Below are 18,021 nucleotides of genomic sequence, written 5' to 3' on the forward strand. Positions count from 1 at the left end.
AAAAACATGTCCTTATTAAACTTAGTGTGTGTGTATGTGTTTTTTTTTTTTCTTTTAAAAAGTTTTGATGATTGAACCCGTATTTCAAACCAGGTTTATAAGCGTGTCCGCGGGACACAACTATTTCAGTTGATATTGAACATGTGTGTTTGAAACCAGGATCAACTTGTTGTAAGTTTTGAAATAGCATTTGTTTCGATTCTGTTAAACATTATGGACACATCTATAACACACTCAATACTCAACGTTCACATGTTACGAACCCCACATAATTAATAGTTTTGGACCACCACCATGTCCACTTGTAGTACGAATGATTATAACCAGTAAGAAACATAAAACCATACATGCTCTACGAATTGCCTCTTTGCCCCTGTCCACTTATAACTTTTGGATGAAGAGCGGATTATAACTTTTACGCATGAGGTTTAGACATTACCTAAGTTTGTTTTTCAAAATAATTCGTCTTATTTTATTTATAAATTTCAAATAGTAATTCTTTCTCGTTGGCCTATTCATTTAGGTATTTAAAAGTATTACCGAACTGAATAAACCAAAAGAACCTGAACCTAACAACCTAACCAAATAGAGAATAACTGTAGTATTCAAGAAAAAAAAAACATGGTCTCCAATGGCTGGACAAGTGCCAAACAGTTCTTAAACTTGTTTCTTCCCTCACATTACACAACAATTTGGTGAAGACTCGAGCATATCCGGAGACCTGTGAACATATATATACAACACTCAGTCCCATTGGTCATTAGAGAACACAGATGTTCTAATGAGGAAGAAGACTTACATTTGGCCTAGACTAGCGAAATCAAATCCTGGATCCATCTCTTGTACTATATCACTCGGTGGCTGTCCACACTCTTGCATCTTCTGCATTATCTCCATGATCTTGGTCGAATTGTTTGGTTCGTTCTCATACACCAAGTTGAGTTCTTTGATTAGTTCATATTGGCGCGAATAACGTTCGAATTCTTCCTTGTCTAGACTGGTTTCATGCTCTTCTAGCCATTTCGGGTATCTTGCGCCTATCTCTTTCATTGGTTCGTGAAGAATATCCTTTGATAATAGTTGTTGCATCATCGTGTCCACTATCGACTCCAAGTCCTAAAACCAAACATGGGAATGATCAGACCAAAAGTCATAAAATACAAAACTTCTTTCAAGTGGTTCTGCAAACTAATTCTCATCTTCAAATGTGGGTTTTGGATATTAATATCACAATCCGTCCTATGAAAACAGCCTTTAATGCTACTTTGCAACAACCTTAAGTAGATTAAACGTTACAACTACTTTGAAAACAGCCTTTAATTAAGAACTACTTTGAAAACAACCTTAACTACTTTGAAAACAACCTTTAATTAAGAACTTTACATCTCAACTCAGCTCAATGGTTTGAGATGATAATTAGAAGCATCCCAAATCAAACTGCCACCAGTAATGGCAAGCAAGACCAAACATTAAGCTGAAACAAAGTAAAATGAACCTTGATACACACAAGAAAGACAAGACCAGAGATCGGATTTACACTAAGAACACCAAATCCACCACAGACTTCATTAGTACAGGTCAGTCAAACTTATCTTAATTCCATGAGAGAATATCACCTAAAAAATCTAATCAGAGCACTGGAATATAAAGAGAGCATTAAACTACTAGATAAGTATAGCAAGATAAAGAATGTAACAAGTAAAAAAAAAACTCAGTTTGTGTATTTCTTACGTTAGAACCAGCAAGATCCTCGAATTGCTTGATCCAATCTTCGACCATAGCATCATCAGAACCTGTAGGCTGCTGCTGCTTCGACGACAAAGACTCGAGTCCTTTAACAGTTTCTCTGGTTTGTTCCCTGAGTTTATCAAGAGCCTCAGCAACATGGTCCTCTTTTGCAATCTTCTGTTTGCCTTTCTTCTTGCTCCTCATATCAGGTAACCCCATTCCAAGACCTTGAATCCCACTCGGCAATGACTCAGTTTCCTTTTTATCACCATCTTGTTTTACTACCCCTCCCGCTCTACACAAATCCAAAAGCTAATTAAGACCCCCAATTCCCACACAAAAACATAACAAACATAACTCTAAACTCAAAACTTCACAATAGGTAACCACAATCTTAATAATATTCTCAAAATTAGAGCTAAGTAAGTAGCTAACCACATGCCATAGATACAACTAGATAGATAGATAGATAGATTGCAAGGAGAAAGGAGTAACCTTGGAGTAAGATTGAGATCCTTAAAATCATCCAAAGCGCCTGAGAAAGTACACACAGAAACAAAACAAGAAACCCAGAATTCTCAATTCTAGAAACGAACCCACAAAGCAAAATCATCAATCAAATCAAACATAGAATTCGTGGAACAAGCTAGTGTAGTAGTAGTAGGATATCATCAAATCAAATTAGAATCGTTGAGGGAGGAAATTATTACTATCGAGAAGCTCGTCTAAGTCATCGGTGTGAGTGTCGTTGGCCATTTCCTCTAGTCTCTCTCGAACTGTGGAAGAAGAGAGGACTTTAGACAAAGGCGGTGGCGTTTCAATTGATCATTCCGATACATCGATCGTTTGATTAACCACACGATCAAGTTAAAAAGGATTCGATCCGACGGCTCACATTAAAATACGAAAATGACTAAAGTGACCTTCTATTATTTTTTTCGCGGAAAGGCCCAATAAAGCCCATTACATTAACAAGAGCTCTCTCTCTCTCGAGTCCGACTGAGCCAATGGCGAACACTTTAATGGCGACGGCACGACCACACGTTCTTCTCTCTTCCACAAGAGCGAGCCTTCGTCTCTTGTTTCGATCTCCAAAGAGACCCTTCGCTTCGTTTTCGTCACCTCTCGTTGTGAGAAGCTTCAACTCGAGATGCCTAACCGCCGTTTTGTCTCGTGGAGAGAAGACTGCGCCGCCGCCGCCGTCGTCGTCGATTTACATCAACGGAGTATCTAGGGTTTCTTCTGGGTTTGGTATTGTTGACATACGAAGCCGTGATTTCAGTACCAGATCCTCTCAAATCAACGACGCTGGGTCTATTGACCTAACCCTTATGCAATCCATGGAGCTAAAGGTTCGATTTTTAATTTATTTCAATTGTGGGTGTGTCAGTGTCAATTTTAGCAACATTTGTTACTCTCAGTAGCTCACAAATGTTAATCAAGATTTAGGTTGTTATGAATCATAAATGAGGAATCTTGTCACGCATATGATTCGTTTTGTAAGGTTTAATCAACACATGTATCTCAACATTATGAGTTGTTTTTTGTTTTTTTGTTTGCTTGCCTGTGGCTGTGCAGATTAAAGAACAATTGAATGCTGAGTCGGTTACTGTAACGGATATGTCTGGCGATGGGCGTCATGTCTGGTACCTACTCTGGCTTTTAGCCAGTTTTATCTTCCCCATTCTGATTCGTTTGTTACACGTAGCTCAACTTGTGTTTAGGGTGGTGAATTTGTTGATATCTGTGAGGTATAGAAACTTTCACTTTCATATAGATAAAGTTCTTGTAGCTTTCATCGAAGTTGGGGTTTATAAGTTAGTAACTTAATCCAGAACTAGTCTTATCAGCAGAAACAGAGTAGATATGATTGTGCAGAACGAATCGAGATTTAACTTGTCATATTAGATTTGCTTCTGTTAACTACTTAACTTAACAGCAGAGATTGCTTAATGTCTGTTTTGGTGTAGCATCAATGTGGTGTCATCGGCTTTTGAGGGACAATCTGCGGTGAACAGACAAAGGATGGTCTACAAAGCCATTTGGGAAGAGCTTCAGAACGTAGTTCATGCTGTTGATCAAATGACAACAAAGACTCCTTCAGAAGTTTGAAATGAAGCCTCGAATTTTAAATGCCTTTCAATATCTATTAGTATTTGATTAGCAGCGGACAATGCTGTTTGTTTTATCAAAAAAAGCAAAGAAATAATTTATTAATTGAAATACATTTTTGGTTCTGTTTCTGAGTCTTTCTTGTAAGTACTTTGATTGATTCTCTTGCGACTGGCAACGCATGTTATGCATTGGAGATGTTGTTGTTACACGTCGTAATTGGTGTTTTTAATTCGCTTTAAAATAATATATACAAAATTAGTTTTTGTGGTGGTAAATTCTCTTGAATGAAAATCTTATTATCTTTTATCGAAAATCTTATTATTTTTTAATTTTCTTTTCATGTTGATTAATACTGTAAATGAATTAAGCTAAAATATATGTGATTATGCATGAAGAAATATTTTTTATTTTTTCTTAATTCTTCTTTGGAGTACTTGATTGGTTCTATTGCAACCCCTATCATATATTATGCATTGGAGCGGTTGCGGTTACAAATGTGACATTTTAAATCGTTATAAAATAACAAAACAACAAAAAAAAACTAGTGTTTGTAGTAGTGGAACTTCTTGGACAAAACCTTGGGTGCAAATGGTTGCAAGGTTGAAGTGATTGAACAGGTTGAAAAAAATTATTTAACCAATTTTCACCATTTGCATTGTAAGGGTTGAAGAAGTTGGAAAAAAACCATTCAGTCGGTTCAACTCAAAAAGTTGAAAAAATAAACTAATCCTACAGTAAAAATCTTCAACTTGTTCAACCACTATTTTAGAGATGAATGAGTTGAATATTATTCAACCCAATTTTGTTCAACCCATTTTTTCAATTTTGTACATCCATTTGCAGCCCTTATTATCTTATATCAAATGTTTATCATATCTAAATTTTTATAGTTGATAGTATATTAACTAAACCAAAATATATATTTGGAATTGTGAAAATATATTTATGCATGAAGACAGGGTTTTTAAAAAATAAAATAAAAAATCTTTTAAGTATGTAATCGGTTTTCTTATGATTAACACATGTTATACATTGGAGCGGTTGTGATTACAAGTGTTTGATGTTTTAAATCGTTTTTAAAATAATCAAATCAAATTTAGCGTTTGTATTTTGTGATGGTGGTGATTCTTTTTAACAAAACCTTGTCATCTTTTATCAATTATTATTATATAAAATTTTATTTTACAAATGTATTAAAAAAAACTAGAATATATTTAGATGATAAAAAATAAAACTAAAATATATTCTTAGTTGTAATAATATATTTATGGGAATTTGCACTCAATAACCAACAAAAAAACTATAATTAACCCACTAACTACTCTAACCATGTATAACTAATATACTCTATATAAACTATAATATATACTATATTACCCTTGCCTTTACTATTTCCTTCCACCTTCTTCCACCACCATCCCCACCCCCTACCACCACCTTCCTCACCCCCTAAAACCACCATCTCCACCTTCTACCACCACCTTTTTACCACCATCACCACTAGGGTTCCCAATGTGCTTCTAGGGTTTAGATTTCCTCCAGCCAAACCTCCGGCCACCACTACCCCCGACCTCCGGCCACCGGCCGCCGGCCAACAATTCCGGCGAACTTTTCAGGCAACCAAATCTGGCGAACTTTTTCGGCTACTCCGGCAAGCCACCGCCGGAATACCACCTCCGGCCAACCACCACCGGCCAGTCACCTCCGGCCAACCACCTCCGGCCAGCCACCTCCGGCCAGCTACTGCCGACCAGCTACTTCCGGCCAGCCACCGCCAGCCAACCACCGCCGGCCAACTATCTCCGGCCAGCCACCACTGTCCTCCACCACCATTGGTAATTTTGCACTGCCCTCATCCTAATCTTCTAATTTTTTTAAATATAGTGTTATTTACTACTATAGTTTTTTTGTTTTGGTTACTGAACTAATTCACCCTATATTTATATACATGCTTTCTTTTTGTTAAAGTATATATTTATAATTTTATATGGTTGATTTTATAATTTTATATCTAATCGAAGATTCCATCAACTAGGCAAAAAGTGTCCCGCAAACCTGGATTTTGTTTATAGCCATTATCAGCTTTAACACTCACTTCACTTGGTAATTGTTATAACCCGTCCATTTTCTCAAATTCCCACATCCGTAGTTACATGAACGAACAGTTTTGTTTTTGTCGGTTCTTTTATTATTATGCGACTATAGCTGAACATAGTATTGTTTAGTAAAAATATATAGTAGTAGTACAAAGAGAAGTATATTTTAACAACTTGGAGCAAAAGTTCATTTAGCTCCAATTATTACAAGTACACAGCTTTGGAAACATAGTAGACACATAGATAACACAGCTAGCCCATCACGTGGTTTTTACACAATGACTGATATTTTGCAAGGTCTAGAGAAGTGAAAAGGAGAAAATGAAATAATGAACAGTGTGTAAACATAAAGATACGTTCATGCCTTCATTTTCACAACGACCATAGTTACATAGATAACGAACATAGATAGATTTATTTATATATACATATTCTGATATTCTTGTAGAAAAAAACACTACATGAATATTCTAAACCACACAGCACTTTATCACCTTGGTCATAGTTCTTGTTGCGGGGATAGCGTTTACAGCGTCCAAGTTTTGTCTTCTCGATGGACCTGAAGGGGGAACCAGATACACTCTACATTTTCGGTAGGGTTCCGGTCTGGTGGCACTGGTAGTGTTAAAACATTTCAGCAACCTGTGTGTTTCTCCGGCAGTTTTTCCCTGAAGGAGGAGAAGAAAAAGAATTATCGTTAGTAATAGTTGTGAGAGAGACATTGCAAGAGACTATAGAGAGAGAGCTCTTGTAGAGAATTGTTGTTTCTCACTAGTGTTATATATAGAAACGATTACAATTTTTTTGTGATTATTTTTTGTTTTTAATTAAAAAATTGTTTTTGTAACGCTTGTAACTTTGAGCAGAATTTAGGGGTTACAAGTGTTTGTGTAAGTAAAAAAGCAACTCTAACTAATGAGAGTGACTTGAGTTACTTTGCTTTTTCATTCTTGAATCGAACCTTTTTTTTTACTTCTTCTTACTCATAATTGCATTATATATTAGCTAATTTACTGTAATCACTGCAAAGGGAGTCTCGGTTTTAAGTTCAAGTTACAAGATTTTTCAATTTTTTGGTTTTCAAAGCCAAAACTACGTAATTAGTAGAATTAAATAGTATGAGTGGAATAATCAAATCTAGTACGGATAAGCTATATACTGTTTTGGTTTCTGTATGTGTAGGGCTTTTAATTAAGTACATTTTGTACGATCATAAAAACTTTAATACTTTAGATAACAAAAAAAAATATTTTTAGAAATTATCCCCCAATTACCAAATCATAATTTCTAAACTTTTAAAGCATAAACAAGAAAACTTTAATTCCACTCCAAACTCTATTCTGGAGTAAGAAATCATCTTTATTTTCAACTCCAAAAAGAGTAATGAATAGTATTACTGAATCTCACTCTACTAGAGAGTTGATATTTTTGATACATAAAATAGTTTTTAAATTTTGCCAAAAAAAAAGTTTTTAAATATGAGATATTTTCATTTATAATTAAACATGATTATTAGTTATCTAGCAATTAATTTTAAAAAATTTATAAAAAATCAAATGTTTTATCATTTTAAGAAAACTAATTATCTAAATAATTTTAAATGCAAAATGAATGAATCGAATTAACACAATTTTGTGTTTTTATTCCTTTTATTTATCTATGTTGTGAAATGTAATTTATTTGATAATATATTTTTAGTTAAATTAATCATTCATTTGAAATATTGCTAAAAATAAAAAAAGTGGGTACAATTTTGTACTTTTGGCAAATTCAGGGTGTTACTAAATTTCAATTAAGTAAAAAAATATACTTGGATTAGGTTTTTATGAATAAAAATTGAGCAATGGTTGGTAATGCTCTAAATTTATTAAATCGTTAACCTTAAACCTAAAACTTAAAGTCATAATCGTAAAATTATACCAAAAGGTCAATTATCTAAGAGTTAACCTATTTTTTTGAAAAAGAAATCTTGATAACTGCCTTTTCCATGCATTTTAATTGTAAAACTCTCATTTTATTTAAATATCTTATATATTGTTATTAGACTTAGAACATTTGGATAATATTTTGAAAAAGTTATTGGTCCAAAGTTTGATAGATTCGAGATTTTAAATACTGAGATAAATAAATAAAACTTGTCTTATTCGAATCGATTCGTCAGCGATGTAATCTTGTCGTATTGTGTCTGAATCATTAGTACATCAGAATAAAGTTATGTCCATGATTGAGCAATGGATTGAGGAAGAGCTCACCCCATTTTAGAGTAAATCAAATAGAGTAATTGGTTGAAAATACCCTAAAAATATTAAATCGTTAACCCTAGACCAAAAATTTAAAGTCATAATAATACAATTTTACCAAAAAGCTGCCTTTTCCATACATTTTAATTCTAAAACTCTCATTTTATTTTAAAAGTCTTATATATCGTTATTAGACTTAGAATATTTGGATAATATTTATTGGTCCAAAATTTGATAGATTCAAGATTTTAAATACTGAGATAAATAAATACATAAAACTTGTCTTATTCGAATCGATTTGTCAGCGATGCAATCTTGTCGTTTCGTGTCTGAATCATTAGAACATCATAATAAAGTTATGTCAATGATTAATACTAAAGATTAATTTTTTTCTTTACGTTTCTTTTCTTTGACCAATGTTTAAGTCCAAAATTTGGGGATTGTTCTAAATCTCCTTCCATAATAAATCCATCGAAAACCGTGGATCCAAAAAATGTATGCAAAATGTGTCGAAAGTTGAATCTTCCAACGACCTTGATGTTTTTTTTTCTTACTTTGAAGTTGTTGCTGCTTGAATATTTTTGAGTGATGATCTTGACCTAGTCATCTCATTTGTACCACGCCCAAACACAAGCCATATCCATTTGACCCCTAACATATTGATGTGTTCTCTGCAAGAACATCCTCGTGTTGGTCTTCTATCATAGTTGCATTTTCCGCTCCATAGAATTTCTTAACTTTTATTTTTATTAAGTTTATTCACCTATTCGAAATCAGATAATTAAATATGTTGTATTATCCTAATTTTTGCTTTTGTGGATGTAATTGGTTTGCTTTAGTTTTATTCATATCAGTTGAACTAAATTAATTTAAATTGAAAAACCCTGCATTACTATTAACTTTATACCCTCTTAAGCCAAATTTCAGTTTTCTTATTAGTAAACTTTTAAAGTACTATTAGACACTAGACACATATAATAAAAGGTTTTGGGCATTTCCGTGAAATGTTATATACTTCTGGGGTGATTGTATAATTAATGCTAAATTCCTTTGCCTGGTAAGAGTATTTGGAAGAAGAACTACAGAAGATACATACATAACAAAGCGGTTGGGCGAAGATGAAACTGTTCGACGCGCACTGTCACCTTCAAGACCCGAGGATTATCACCAAAGCTCCACAGCTCATCTCTTCCGCCGTAGCTTCCGGCGTCTCTGCCTTCGCAGTCAATGGCGTCTCCGAGGTTTTGAAATTTGTCAGATTGATAGCTTTCGAATTATACGACCTTAGCTAGATATTTTTTAATCAAATCTTGGTTTCGTTTGATTTGGTCTAGAAAGATTGGAACTTGGTCAGAGAGATGGGGGTTAAATACCCTTCTGTTGTTCCCTGCTTTGGGATTCATCCATGGTACGGGTTGTATAACATAGCTTAGCTACAAATTTACGGGTAAAGTTTCAAACTTTATGGTCTCTTTTGGTGTGTTTTCGGTTGAGTTAAGGTATGTAGCAGAGAGGACTCCTCAATGGTTTGAGACATTAAAGAGTTTGTTTGAGACCACTCCTACTGCTGCTGTTGGAGAAGTCTATCTCTTGTCTCCTTTAATCACATTTGATTTGAAATGGAATCCCTCCATGAGATATGTGTTGGTTGAAACTGATTTGTTTTTTGGTTTGAACAGATTGGTTTGGACAAAGGGTCTAAGGGAAAGGAGATTGATTTCTCAGACCAGGTTTCAGAATTGGATATCAGACCTTTTGCTTGGTTAAATTGTTTGTGTTCAGAGTGATGGCTTTTGATACTAAAGGCAGCAATTTTAATGTCTCAGGTTACTGTGTTTCGTCAACAGCTCGAACTTGCAAAGGAATTGAATAAACCTGCATCAGTTCACTGTGTCCGTGCATTCGGAGATCTGCTCGAGATATTAAAGTATATGATCTTTTGCTTCCTGTAACGTGTATTTAACATAAGTGAGATATTATTGAGTGTTCCTAAAAATTATGAAAGTGTCTCTTTATGATGTGTTCTTATGTAGTGTGATGTGTACTTTAATACGCAGATCTATGGGGCCTTTTCCTTCTGGGGTCATCCTTCACTCGTATTTAGGTTCTGCTGAGATGGTTCCTGAGTTTGCTAAGCTCGGTGCATATTTCTCCTTCTCCGGTTTTCTTATGTCCATGAGTGAGAAAAAAGCCAAGAAGATGTTGAAAGTGGTAAGATTTTCATATTTCTCTACACCAACTCACAGCTTTTGGTGGAATGGAATCTTGATTTCAGTTCTTGGTAGGTTCCATCTGATAGGATCTTATTGGAAACTGATTCACCAGACGCACTACCAAATGCAGAGCCAGGTAGTCTCTACTTTGTAGAAGGAGATCCTTCTCTACCCGAAGAAGAAAAGTCAGCTCAGGACCTTGATTCTGCTTCTAGTGACTCGATGAAGTTGTCTAAGGAAACACTTAATCACCCGGCTAATATTCATATCGTACGTTGTTGCTTTGTAGATTCTCAACTGATCTTCTGTTTTATAGAACCATGGAAAATAAGACCCTGATCAATTACGGTTTCAGGTACTTGAGTATGTAGCGCAGTTGTTGGGCATGAAGAACGAAGAACTCGCAGAGCTAAGCTATCGGAATGCTGTTCGATTATTCTCTTATCCAGGTTCCAAGATGCTTCTTGAGAGAGGTAAATGATTTCTTTTAGTTTGTCTCTTCACATCTTTTTATTGGGTCCTATATCAAGTTATTAATGAAACATAGAACGGATTTGTGTCTTTAGGTACTGCTGATGTCTCTGGCCACAGTCAAAACCAGTCACCAGCACATGTATCATGAGTTCTGAAGGCATTGTAGTGTTTCTCATCACTCTGTTACGACTATGAGGATTTGAATTTGGACTTACTGTACCAGTGTTATAGACAGTTACACTTTTCTTTGTACAAAAAAGGTTATCAAAATAAGAATAAGAGGCCTATTCTTATTTTTAACTATAACCATATACAGTATGAGTGTTAAGAGATATTCATATACGTGATAAGGATGGCTTTGTGTGATAAAAAAAAAAAAAAAATCATTTTGTGATGATGTGATTAGAGTCTTTTGCGTACAGTTCATTACCAAGAAAAAGGATTAAATATTATAATCTGTAGTAGTAAATTTGTTTCAAATTTGGTATATAAACTAACTAATACATTTTCCCCGGAGAATCCCACTTATATCTTAACTTAATCCTATATTTCGGGAAGAGCCATACTTTTCTTGATAAGCTTTTAGTGGTGTTCTTTCTCATTCAAGAGTTGTTTCTGAAACTTCTGTTTTTGTTTCCATTGTTGCAGAACACATGAGAAACTAAATACTCTGTTTATACAGACAATTTTACAAATCTATTATCCTTCAGAAAAATTGAAGAACTGCTATCAAAAATGTCAGATTCAGATAGGAACAACAACAACAACGAGAACAGGTGAGATTTCTTAGTCTCTTCTATTTCAAATTATAATCATCATTTCATTTTGATTTTAATCGATGGTCTCCCTAATTACATTCATTGTTTGAAGGAATTCAATGTCAGCATCATCTGCACCGGATCTTCATATCAACATAAAGGGTGTTCCATTTCATCTTCACAAAGTAAGTTTGATTCGATTCTCTAAAACTTTCATCAAAAAAAAAAAAACAGAACAGAGATATTGAGTTTTTGTTTTGCAGGAAATGTTAGCAAAGAGATCGTCACAAGTGAGCTTATTACTCGAGCGAAACGAGATGGATGAGCTGCGTTTGATCCTAAGAGATTTAGAAGTCGACCCTGAAACCTTTGAGCTTGTAGCTAGATTCTGTTATGGCCTTGAAGTCAAGTTTACCTCTGATAACATTGTTTCTGTTCTCTGCATAGCGTATTACTTAGGTATGAATGAAGAACAAAGCTCTAATAACTTGTTGGGAAAGGCATCTGAGTTCTTAGAGCAACGAGTTTTCCCTTGCTGGAATGAGACAGTAAATGCTCTTCGTTCAGGGGACAAGAGTCTTGACAAGCTAGCTGATGTTGGACTCGTCGATCTCTTCTTTGATTCTCTTATTGAAAAAGCTTCATACGATCCACGACTCCTCGGTGAAATGACTAGGAACAGAGAAGAGGAAAGTGATGATTATAGACCTAACCCTAGGAGACGGTTGTTTGTAAAAGATTGGAAATCAGAAGATTTGATCACAGTTCCGCTTCGGTTATATGAACCTTTGATGATCCGAGCAATTAAATCACGCAGCATCCCCGTGGAATACATAGTTTTATCTGTCTGCAAATACGCTAAGAAATGGGTTTTTGATGCGGAAGAAAGCCAACTAGGGCAAAGGAGAGAAGTAGTTGAAGCGGTTGAGAGGCTTTTGCCGCATCCGAGAGGGCTTATCTCTTGCGAGTTCTTATTTGAAGCGCTAAAACATTCGATCTGGTTAGAAGCTAGCTCCGAATGTCGAAAAGGATTCGAGATCAGAATCACCAAACAGCTCGACATGGCTAGACCAACAGATCTCAAGATTCTATCTCAAGGATACAGAGAAAAAGCTGAGAGTTTCGAAGATATCAGTCTCGTTAAAACCGTTGTCACGAGCTTCTACAGTTACTATGCCAATGAAGACTCTGAAGATGTTTCACATTTCAAGAAAGTAGCGAAACTGTTGGAAGAGTTTCTGTTCTTGGCTGCGAGTGAGACTTCTCTGAAGCTGGAAGCGTTTGTGGAGTTAGCGGAGATCACAGAGGCTAGTTCGCAAGGCATTTTGAGATACTCTGATGGGATTTACAAAGCCATTGATGCTTTCTTGGAGAGCCATAGATACTTGACTGAATCAGAAAAGATGGAAGTTTGTAAAGTTCTTGAATGTAAGAAACTCTCTCAAGAAGTATGCGAGCAAGCCGCGATTAACCAGAGGCTTCCTATTAGAATCGTTGTTAAGGTTTTGGTTGCTTCTCAGCATCAGATACGTGATACAGTGGCTAAAGAGATCAAGGTTATAGAAGAGAAAGTAGACGAAGACGACGAAGAAGGAGAGATTGAGGTTTCCAGCGATGAAGATGAGATAGAGAATATGAGTAATAAGCTGTTAGGACTTGAGATTGAGAATCATGAATGTGTTGTTCATCGTTGGAAGAAGACGAAGAAGCAGAAGAAGAAGAGTAATAAGCTAAGTGTGTGGAGACAGGTGAAGAGAAAATTTGGTTGCTTGACTTCATCTTCTTCTTCAGTTGATGCTTGCACCTGTGATGTCAATACAAAGAAGAAAAAGAAGAAGATTCATCATCACTACAAATAAATTAATTACTGATTACATTCCGTCCAGTCTCAGATCTTGTTCTTGTTTTTGCTCTGTTTGTTCTTGTTCTGTTTCTGACATTGGAGAAAATGTTTTTTTTTTCAGGTTATGTTTTTTAAATTTATCAAAAACCATAAGAGTATAACATAAAAATTAAAGCTACAACAAAAACAAATTCTTCTATGGGTCTCTTTTCACATGGTATTTTAGTTCTTACTCAAAAGAACAGCATTCCTTGTCTCACACGTTAACGAGGGTTAGCTTTCTTCAAAGCCTCTCTCTTTCTCTGTTCAATCTGGTTACACAACCCGATAAAAACGATCATGTATTGATCCGTGCGCTAAACATTGATCATTACAGTATCAGATCATTTGTTTCCGACCGATAATCTCAATGGAGTCCTATCGCAATCCTCATCAATGCTACTTTCATCATCGCTTCTTGAATTCGATCTACGATCTTCTTGTTCTTGGATTCGCATATGATTTTGAATCAGATTATTAGAACTACCTTCGTTCCGATCTTCATCTTCTTCTTTTCCTCCTCCTCCTCCTTCTCCTTCTTCATCACCAAGAACCACCACATTCCCGAATTGCACGTGCTTCTCACCTTCCCTAGGCGAATTCCTCGTCGCTGTATCCGAAACTGACGTTGCGGTGACGTTTTCCGGGGTCGTGTTGTTATTGACGTTCTTCTCTGCTGGATCACCTTTCTCCGGATCGTAATTGGCAACGCTCTTGCTAACGGAGACGGTGCAAGGCTTGAGGACGCAAGAGTAAACGTAAGCCAAGAACCAAAAGAGCCAAGGGACACCAACAAAGAACATACCCGCTTGTAGAAACAAAGGGTTCGGATCAGATTGGACCAGGTAAAGTCCTAAAAGAACTCCTCCTGATAAGATACATGAAAGAAACAGAAGTGTGACAATGTATATTCTTGGATCACCTTTTCTCTGATCCATTCGAATTCCCGACCACTGGATCTTTTGAAAACAACACAATGAGAAAATTTGGTTTCTCTTTTTCTTTCTTTCTTTCTTTTTTTCCTCGAGAAAATTTGTGTTGAACAAAAAAAAAGTTTGGTGTAACAGAAAACTGAAAAGAGCGCTTATTGCGGACTCGGTTTTATTTATTGACTTTGTTTTTTTTCGCTAAATTATTACTGCAAAGAGTTTTTTATTTAGTAGAGTCGTTGTGAGGTTGTTGGAGACTTTTTTACGCTCTAAGAGTGAAGATAGGAAATGTTTAACTTATTAGTAACAAATTTTTAATTCGAGATTAAAATTGGAATTTTTGTTTTTTTTTTCAGTATGATATACTATTTGCGGTTTGATTAATTATCTCCTGAGTACCAAAAAGGCCACGTAAAATAAATGTATATAAAAAAAATTAAGACTTATGTTATCGACTTGTCGTGCTATCGACCAAGATGCGACAAACGTTCACGATGTCTAATACATGAGCTCCACTTTTTTTGAAAAAGGTTACTTAAGATTTTTTTTTGGTGACACAACGTACAGATCTTTTGTTCATCTATTTTATTCACATTTCTAGCAACAATGCCCACAACCGTTTCTTTTCTTTGTTCACATTGAATTGAATCCAAAAACATGTGTCCTATTTAAAATATTCAAACTTATAAATCACGTATAATTAGCATTTAAGTTAAAATTCAGATTTAATGAAACAATTTTGTCCTACTAATGAAACATATCATTTTTTCTTAATTATATTTCAAATTCAGATTCTATTCTTGGTCTTCCTAGCTTGAGACATTAGGTCAACTAAGCTTCATTTTCTCAACCTCGACAGTCGTTGACGAGAAAAAATGTTTTTTTGTTTTGTTTTAAGTTTCTAACATCATTGGATATATTAATTTTATCTCATCCTCTATGACTGGGATTTTTTTTTTATCAGGGGTCTTTCTGAGTGACCTATAAGTTTGGATGAATGCATATTGAACTTGGTACAACTGCTCGAGCTACGAATAACAAAAAGTTATACTAAAATCATGTTGAACTCTTACGTTAATTAGCATGAAGGGTCGTCATTTAGTGTTATTTGATGTGTTTGAGCTCAATTGTTTTAAATATTCAGAGTTGGGCATTCACTATTAGAAGATGGCGATGACCGATCGATGGAGCATATATATATATAACTCGGACCGAGTATCAAATTTTAAGCCTGTGAGCATATAAATTTTGTTTATCTATATGTAAAACAACATATGGTGTGATTGATGCGTATGCTTTGTCTAGTCACATTTTGTGGTTATATCTGTTTCATGTAGGACAGTAAAGTAGTCCGCTTTTCAACATTGCAACAGTTCTTTGGCAAAGTCAGAAAACACAATACAAACAAACGTACAAATTCAAACACACACACACACACAAAAAAACATAACTCTCAAAAAGTCACAACAACAACAACAACAACAAAAAAACCCAAACCACTAGAAAACGTAATATTGCAAAGAGAGTATACTACGTATAATACACGCTCATATAAACCAAACCACTCATACAGTCATAGGCAATCGAATTCAAACAAATCGAGAAGTAGGACACTTGCTAACGAAATCAAAATATTATAATTATAAATATTCATTTAAACCTTATACATGTGAATGAGATTCTTTCCAGACATAATTCATAATCCAAGAAGATATTTAAAAATTGAAAATTCTCATTTGGTATTTACGAGTGGTAAGTTTTTTTTATCTATAGTTGGGGTCCCAAAGGACCTACACAACCCTGCAAATGTATTCATCGTTTTAAGCTAGCTCCGTTCGAAATCGATGAACATATATACTAACTTGTTTTGCATGTATGATTAAAAGATTCTTCTCTGATCACCAACTTTTCTTTCTGTCAGCATGTTCTTTTTGGATTATACGTGATTTTTAGTCAACATGTTCACATTTATCCCTAGATCATCGATGATGTATGAAGACAACAAGCTAGCTAGCTGTTGAAAAAGCTTTACTCGTTAGCTCCACAATAAGTAAACATTTCGTCTCTTTTTAGTATCTTTTAGGTCATTTTATTGTTAGTAGTTAGTACTTAGTACTAATCATAAAATCACTTTAAAAAAAAAATAGTTATCACTTTTTTCTTAATCTTCAAAAAGTGTTTACTAAATCAGTAAAAAATTTACTAAGCACAGTATTAACAACAACAAAAAAAAGAGTCAAATGATATTTAAGTTTATGTTTCATTCATAGTAACATTTACTTTAAAATAAAAAAGTAAAAAAAAAAAAATGACACGTGTTTTAATTTAATTGGGTAAACGGTAATTTCTCGATCGATCATACCTCGAGAAAACAAATCTCCCCGTCGATAAACTCCTCACCACAAAACTCGATACTCCGCTTCTCTCACCCGCCGCCGCCGTCGTCGAACTCGTCGTCGTCTTCCCATCGCCGTCACCTTCTCCCCTTTCTTCTCTCCGTCGCGAAGTCCCGACGCCGCCTGCGTCCTCCTCATCATCAATCTCTCTCAGCACATCAGCGATCGAAACCACTACACCAGAGTCCAGCGACGCCGATCTCCGAATCGGCTGCGACTCTCCATCCTTACTCTCCCGTCGTTGCTCCTCTAATTCCGATCTACCGTCGTCGCTACTACTATTCCGAGATCCGGTTTCCAGATCTTGGATCACGACAACGGAACCGAAATCACCGGTTTGGTTTTGAGAACCGGATAAATTCGAATCAATTTCCGATTCCGGTTCGGTTCGGTTAGCTATAACGAGTCTTGAGTCAGCATCATCATCCGCGGTGGTGGTGTGATTAACTCCGGTGACGAAAGCACGACAAAGAGGACAGTTAGAGTGAGACTTCAACCAAGTATCAATACAAGGAAGATGAAAGGCGTGGTTACATTTCGGCAACAGTCTCAAGCTCTCGTTCTCTTCGAACTCACTTAAACAAACAGAGCAATCAGAACCATCAACGAAACCATCTCCTTTCTTGTATCTGTAAACCGTAATTGATTTGATCGTAGACTCGTTGAGACCATCTCCAGTACTATTGGTGAGTCTTTGCGTGGAGGAGAAGGTACCTACACCGTTACGATTGTTATTATTAAGGTTAAGAGTAGAAGTATCTGAGGAGTGGTGGCGATGGCAGTATTTTGAGATGAGAGTGTAGTAGCTGACGAGGATGAAAGCGGAGACGAGGATTCCGATGAGAGCGATGAGAAGAGGGGAGAAAGTGTTGGAGGAAGAGGAGGAAGAGTCGTCGTCTAGGAAGAAAGAAGGAGGAGGAGGAGGGAAGATGAGGTAACACCATTGAGGACAGTAGATGTTGCAGACTCCTTGAGAGCAATCGTTGTATGAATCGTATGGTGACCATGGGTTTGGGTTTGACATTGAACCCATTTGTTTGTTTGTGTTGCAGAAGAGAGAGAATTGAAGGACGAAGAAGATGATGAAGATGATGAAGAAGAGAGAGAGAGTTTTGAGGTGGAGTGTCACAGTCTCTTTCTCTCCTTATCTTTGGGCTCTATGTGACAAAGAGTGTATTGTTTTTTTTTTT

At 35.7% G+C, this 18,021-nt stretch overlaps 6 protein-coding genes across 7 annotated transcripts; 3 read left to right on the forward strand and 3 right to left on the reverse strand.

Moving 5' to 3' along the window:
* On the reverse strand, positions 489-2,575 carry LOC104770063 (peroxisome biogenesis protein 19-2). The gene is made up of 5 exons (XM_010494411.2): positions 2,439-2,575; positions 2,224-2,263; positions 1,732-2,023; positions 800-1,116; positions 489-721 (listed from the first exon to the last, which is right to left on the reverse strand). Exons 1-5 carry the CDS (start codon positions 2,482-2,484, stop codon positions 676-678), a joined length of 741 nt encoding a protein of 246 aa, XP_010492713.1. The 5' UTR covers positions 2,485-2,575; the 3' UTR covers positions 489-675.
* LOC104770065 (protein BOLA4, chloroplastic/mitochondrial-like) lies at positions 2,692-4,049 on the forward strand. Its single transcript, XM_010494412.2, has 3 exons — positions 2,692-3,080; positions 3,307-3,374; positions 3,699-4,049. The coding sequence occupies exons 1-3, from the start codon at positions 2,736-2,738 to the stop codon at positions 3,838-3,840; spliced, it is 555 nt and encodes a 184-aa protein (XP_010492714.1). The 5' UTR covers positions 2,692-2,735; the 3' UTR covers positions 3,841-4,049.
* LOC104770066 (uncharacterized metal-dependent hydrolase YabD-like) lies at positions 9,192-11,244 on the forward strand. Of its 2 annotated transcripts, none has more exons than XM_010494413.2 (9): positions 9,192-9,420; positions 9,514-9,587; positions 9,679-9,760; positions 9,859-9,909; positions 10,006-10,106; positions 10,237-10,390; positions 10,465-10,662; positions 10,748-10,865; positions 10,959-11,243. In XM_010494413.2, the coding sequence occupies exons 1-9, from the start codon at positions 9,298-9,300 to the stop codon at positions 11,012-11,014; spliced, it is 957 nt and encodes a 318-aa protein (XP_010492715.1). In that variant the 5' UTR covers positions 9,192-9,297; the 3' UTR covers positions 11,015-11,243. The 2 variants fall into 2 exon arrangements, with proteins under 2 accessions (XP_010492715.1, XP_010492716.1); XM_010494414.2 differs by having other exon boundaries at positions 9,338-9,420; positions 9,518-9,587; positions 10,959-11,244.
* On the forward strand, positions 11,383-13,560 carry LOC104770067 (BTB/POZ domain-containing protein At5g17580-like). Its single transcript, XM_010494416.2, has 3 exons — positions 11,383-11,642; positions 11,737-11,809; positions 11,888-13,560. Exons 1-3 carry the CDS (start codon positions 11,602-11,604, stop codon positions 13,481-13,483), a joined length of 1,710 nt encoding a protein of 569 aa, XP_010492718.1. The 5' UTR covers positions 11,383-11,601; the 3' UTR covers positions 13,484-13,560.
* LOC104770068 lies at positions 13,649-14,584 on the reverse strand. Its single transcript, XM_010494417.1, has one exon. It carries the CDS (start codon positions 14,442-14,444, stop codon positions 13,851-13,853), a length of 594 nt encoding a protein of 197 aa, XP_010492719.1. The 5' UTR covers positions 14,445-14,584; the 3' UTR covers positions 13,649-13,850.
* LOC104770069 (RING-H2 finger protein ATL52-like) lies at positions 16,650-18,021 on the reverse strand. Its single transcript, XM_010494418.1, has one exon. It carries the CDS (start codon positions 17,862-17,864, stop codon positions 16,761-16,763), a length of 1,104 nt encoding a protein of 367 aa, XP_010492720.1. The 5' UTR covers positions 17,865-18,021; the 3' UTR covers positions 16,650-16,760.

This window comes from Camelina sativa, chromosome 20, assembly GCF_000633955.1.
Source record: "Camelina sativa cultivar DH55 chromosome 20, Cs, whole genome shotgun sequence".
Lineage (NCBI taxonomy): Eukaryota > Viridiplantae > Streptophyta > Magnoliopsida > Brassicales > Brassicaceae > Camelina > Camelina sativa.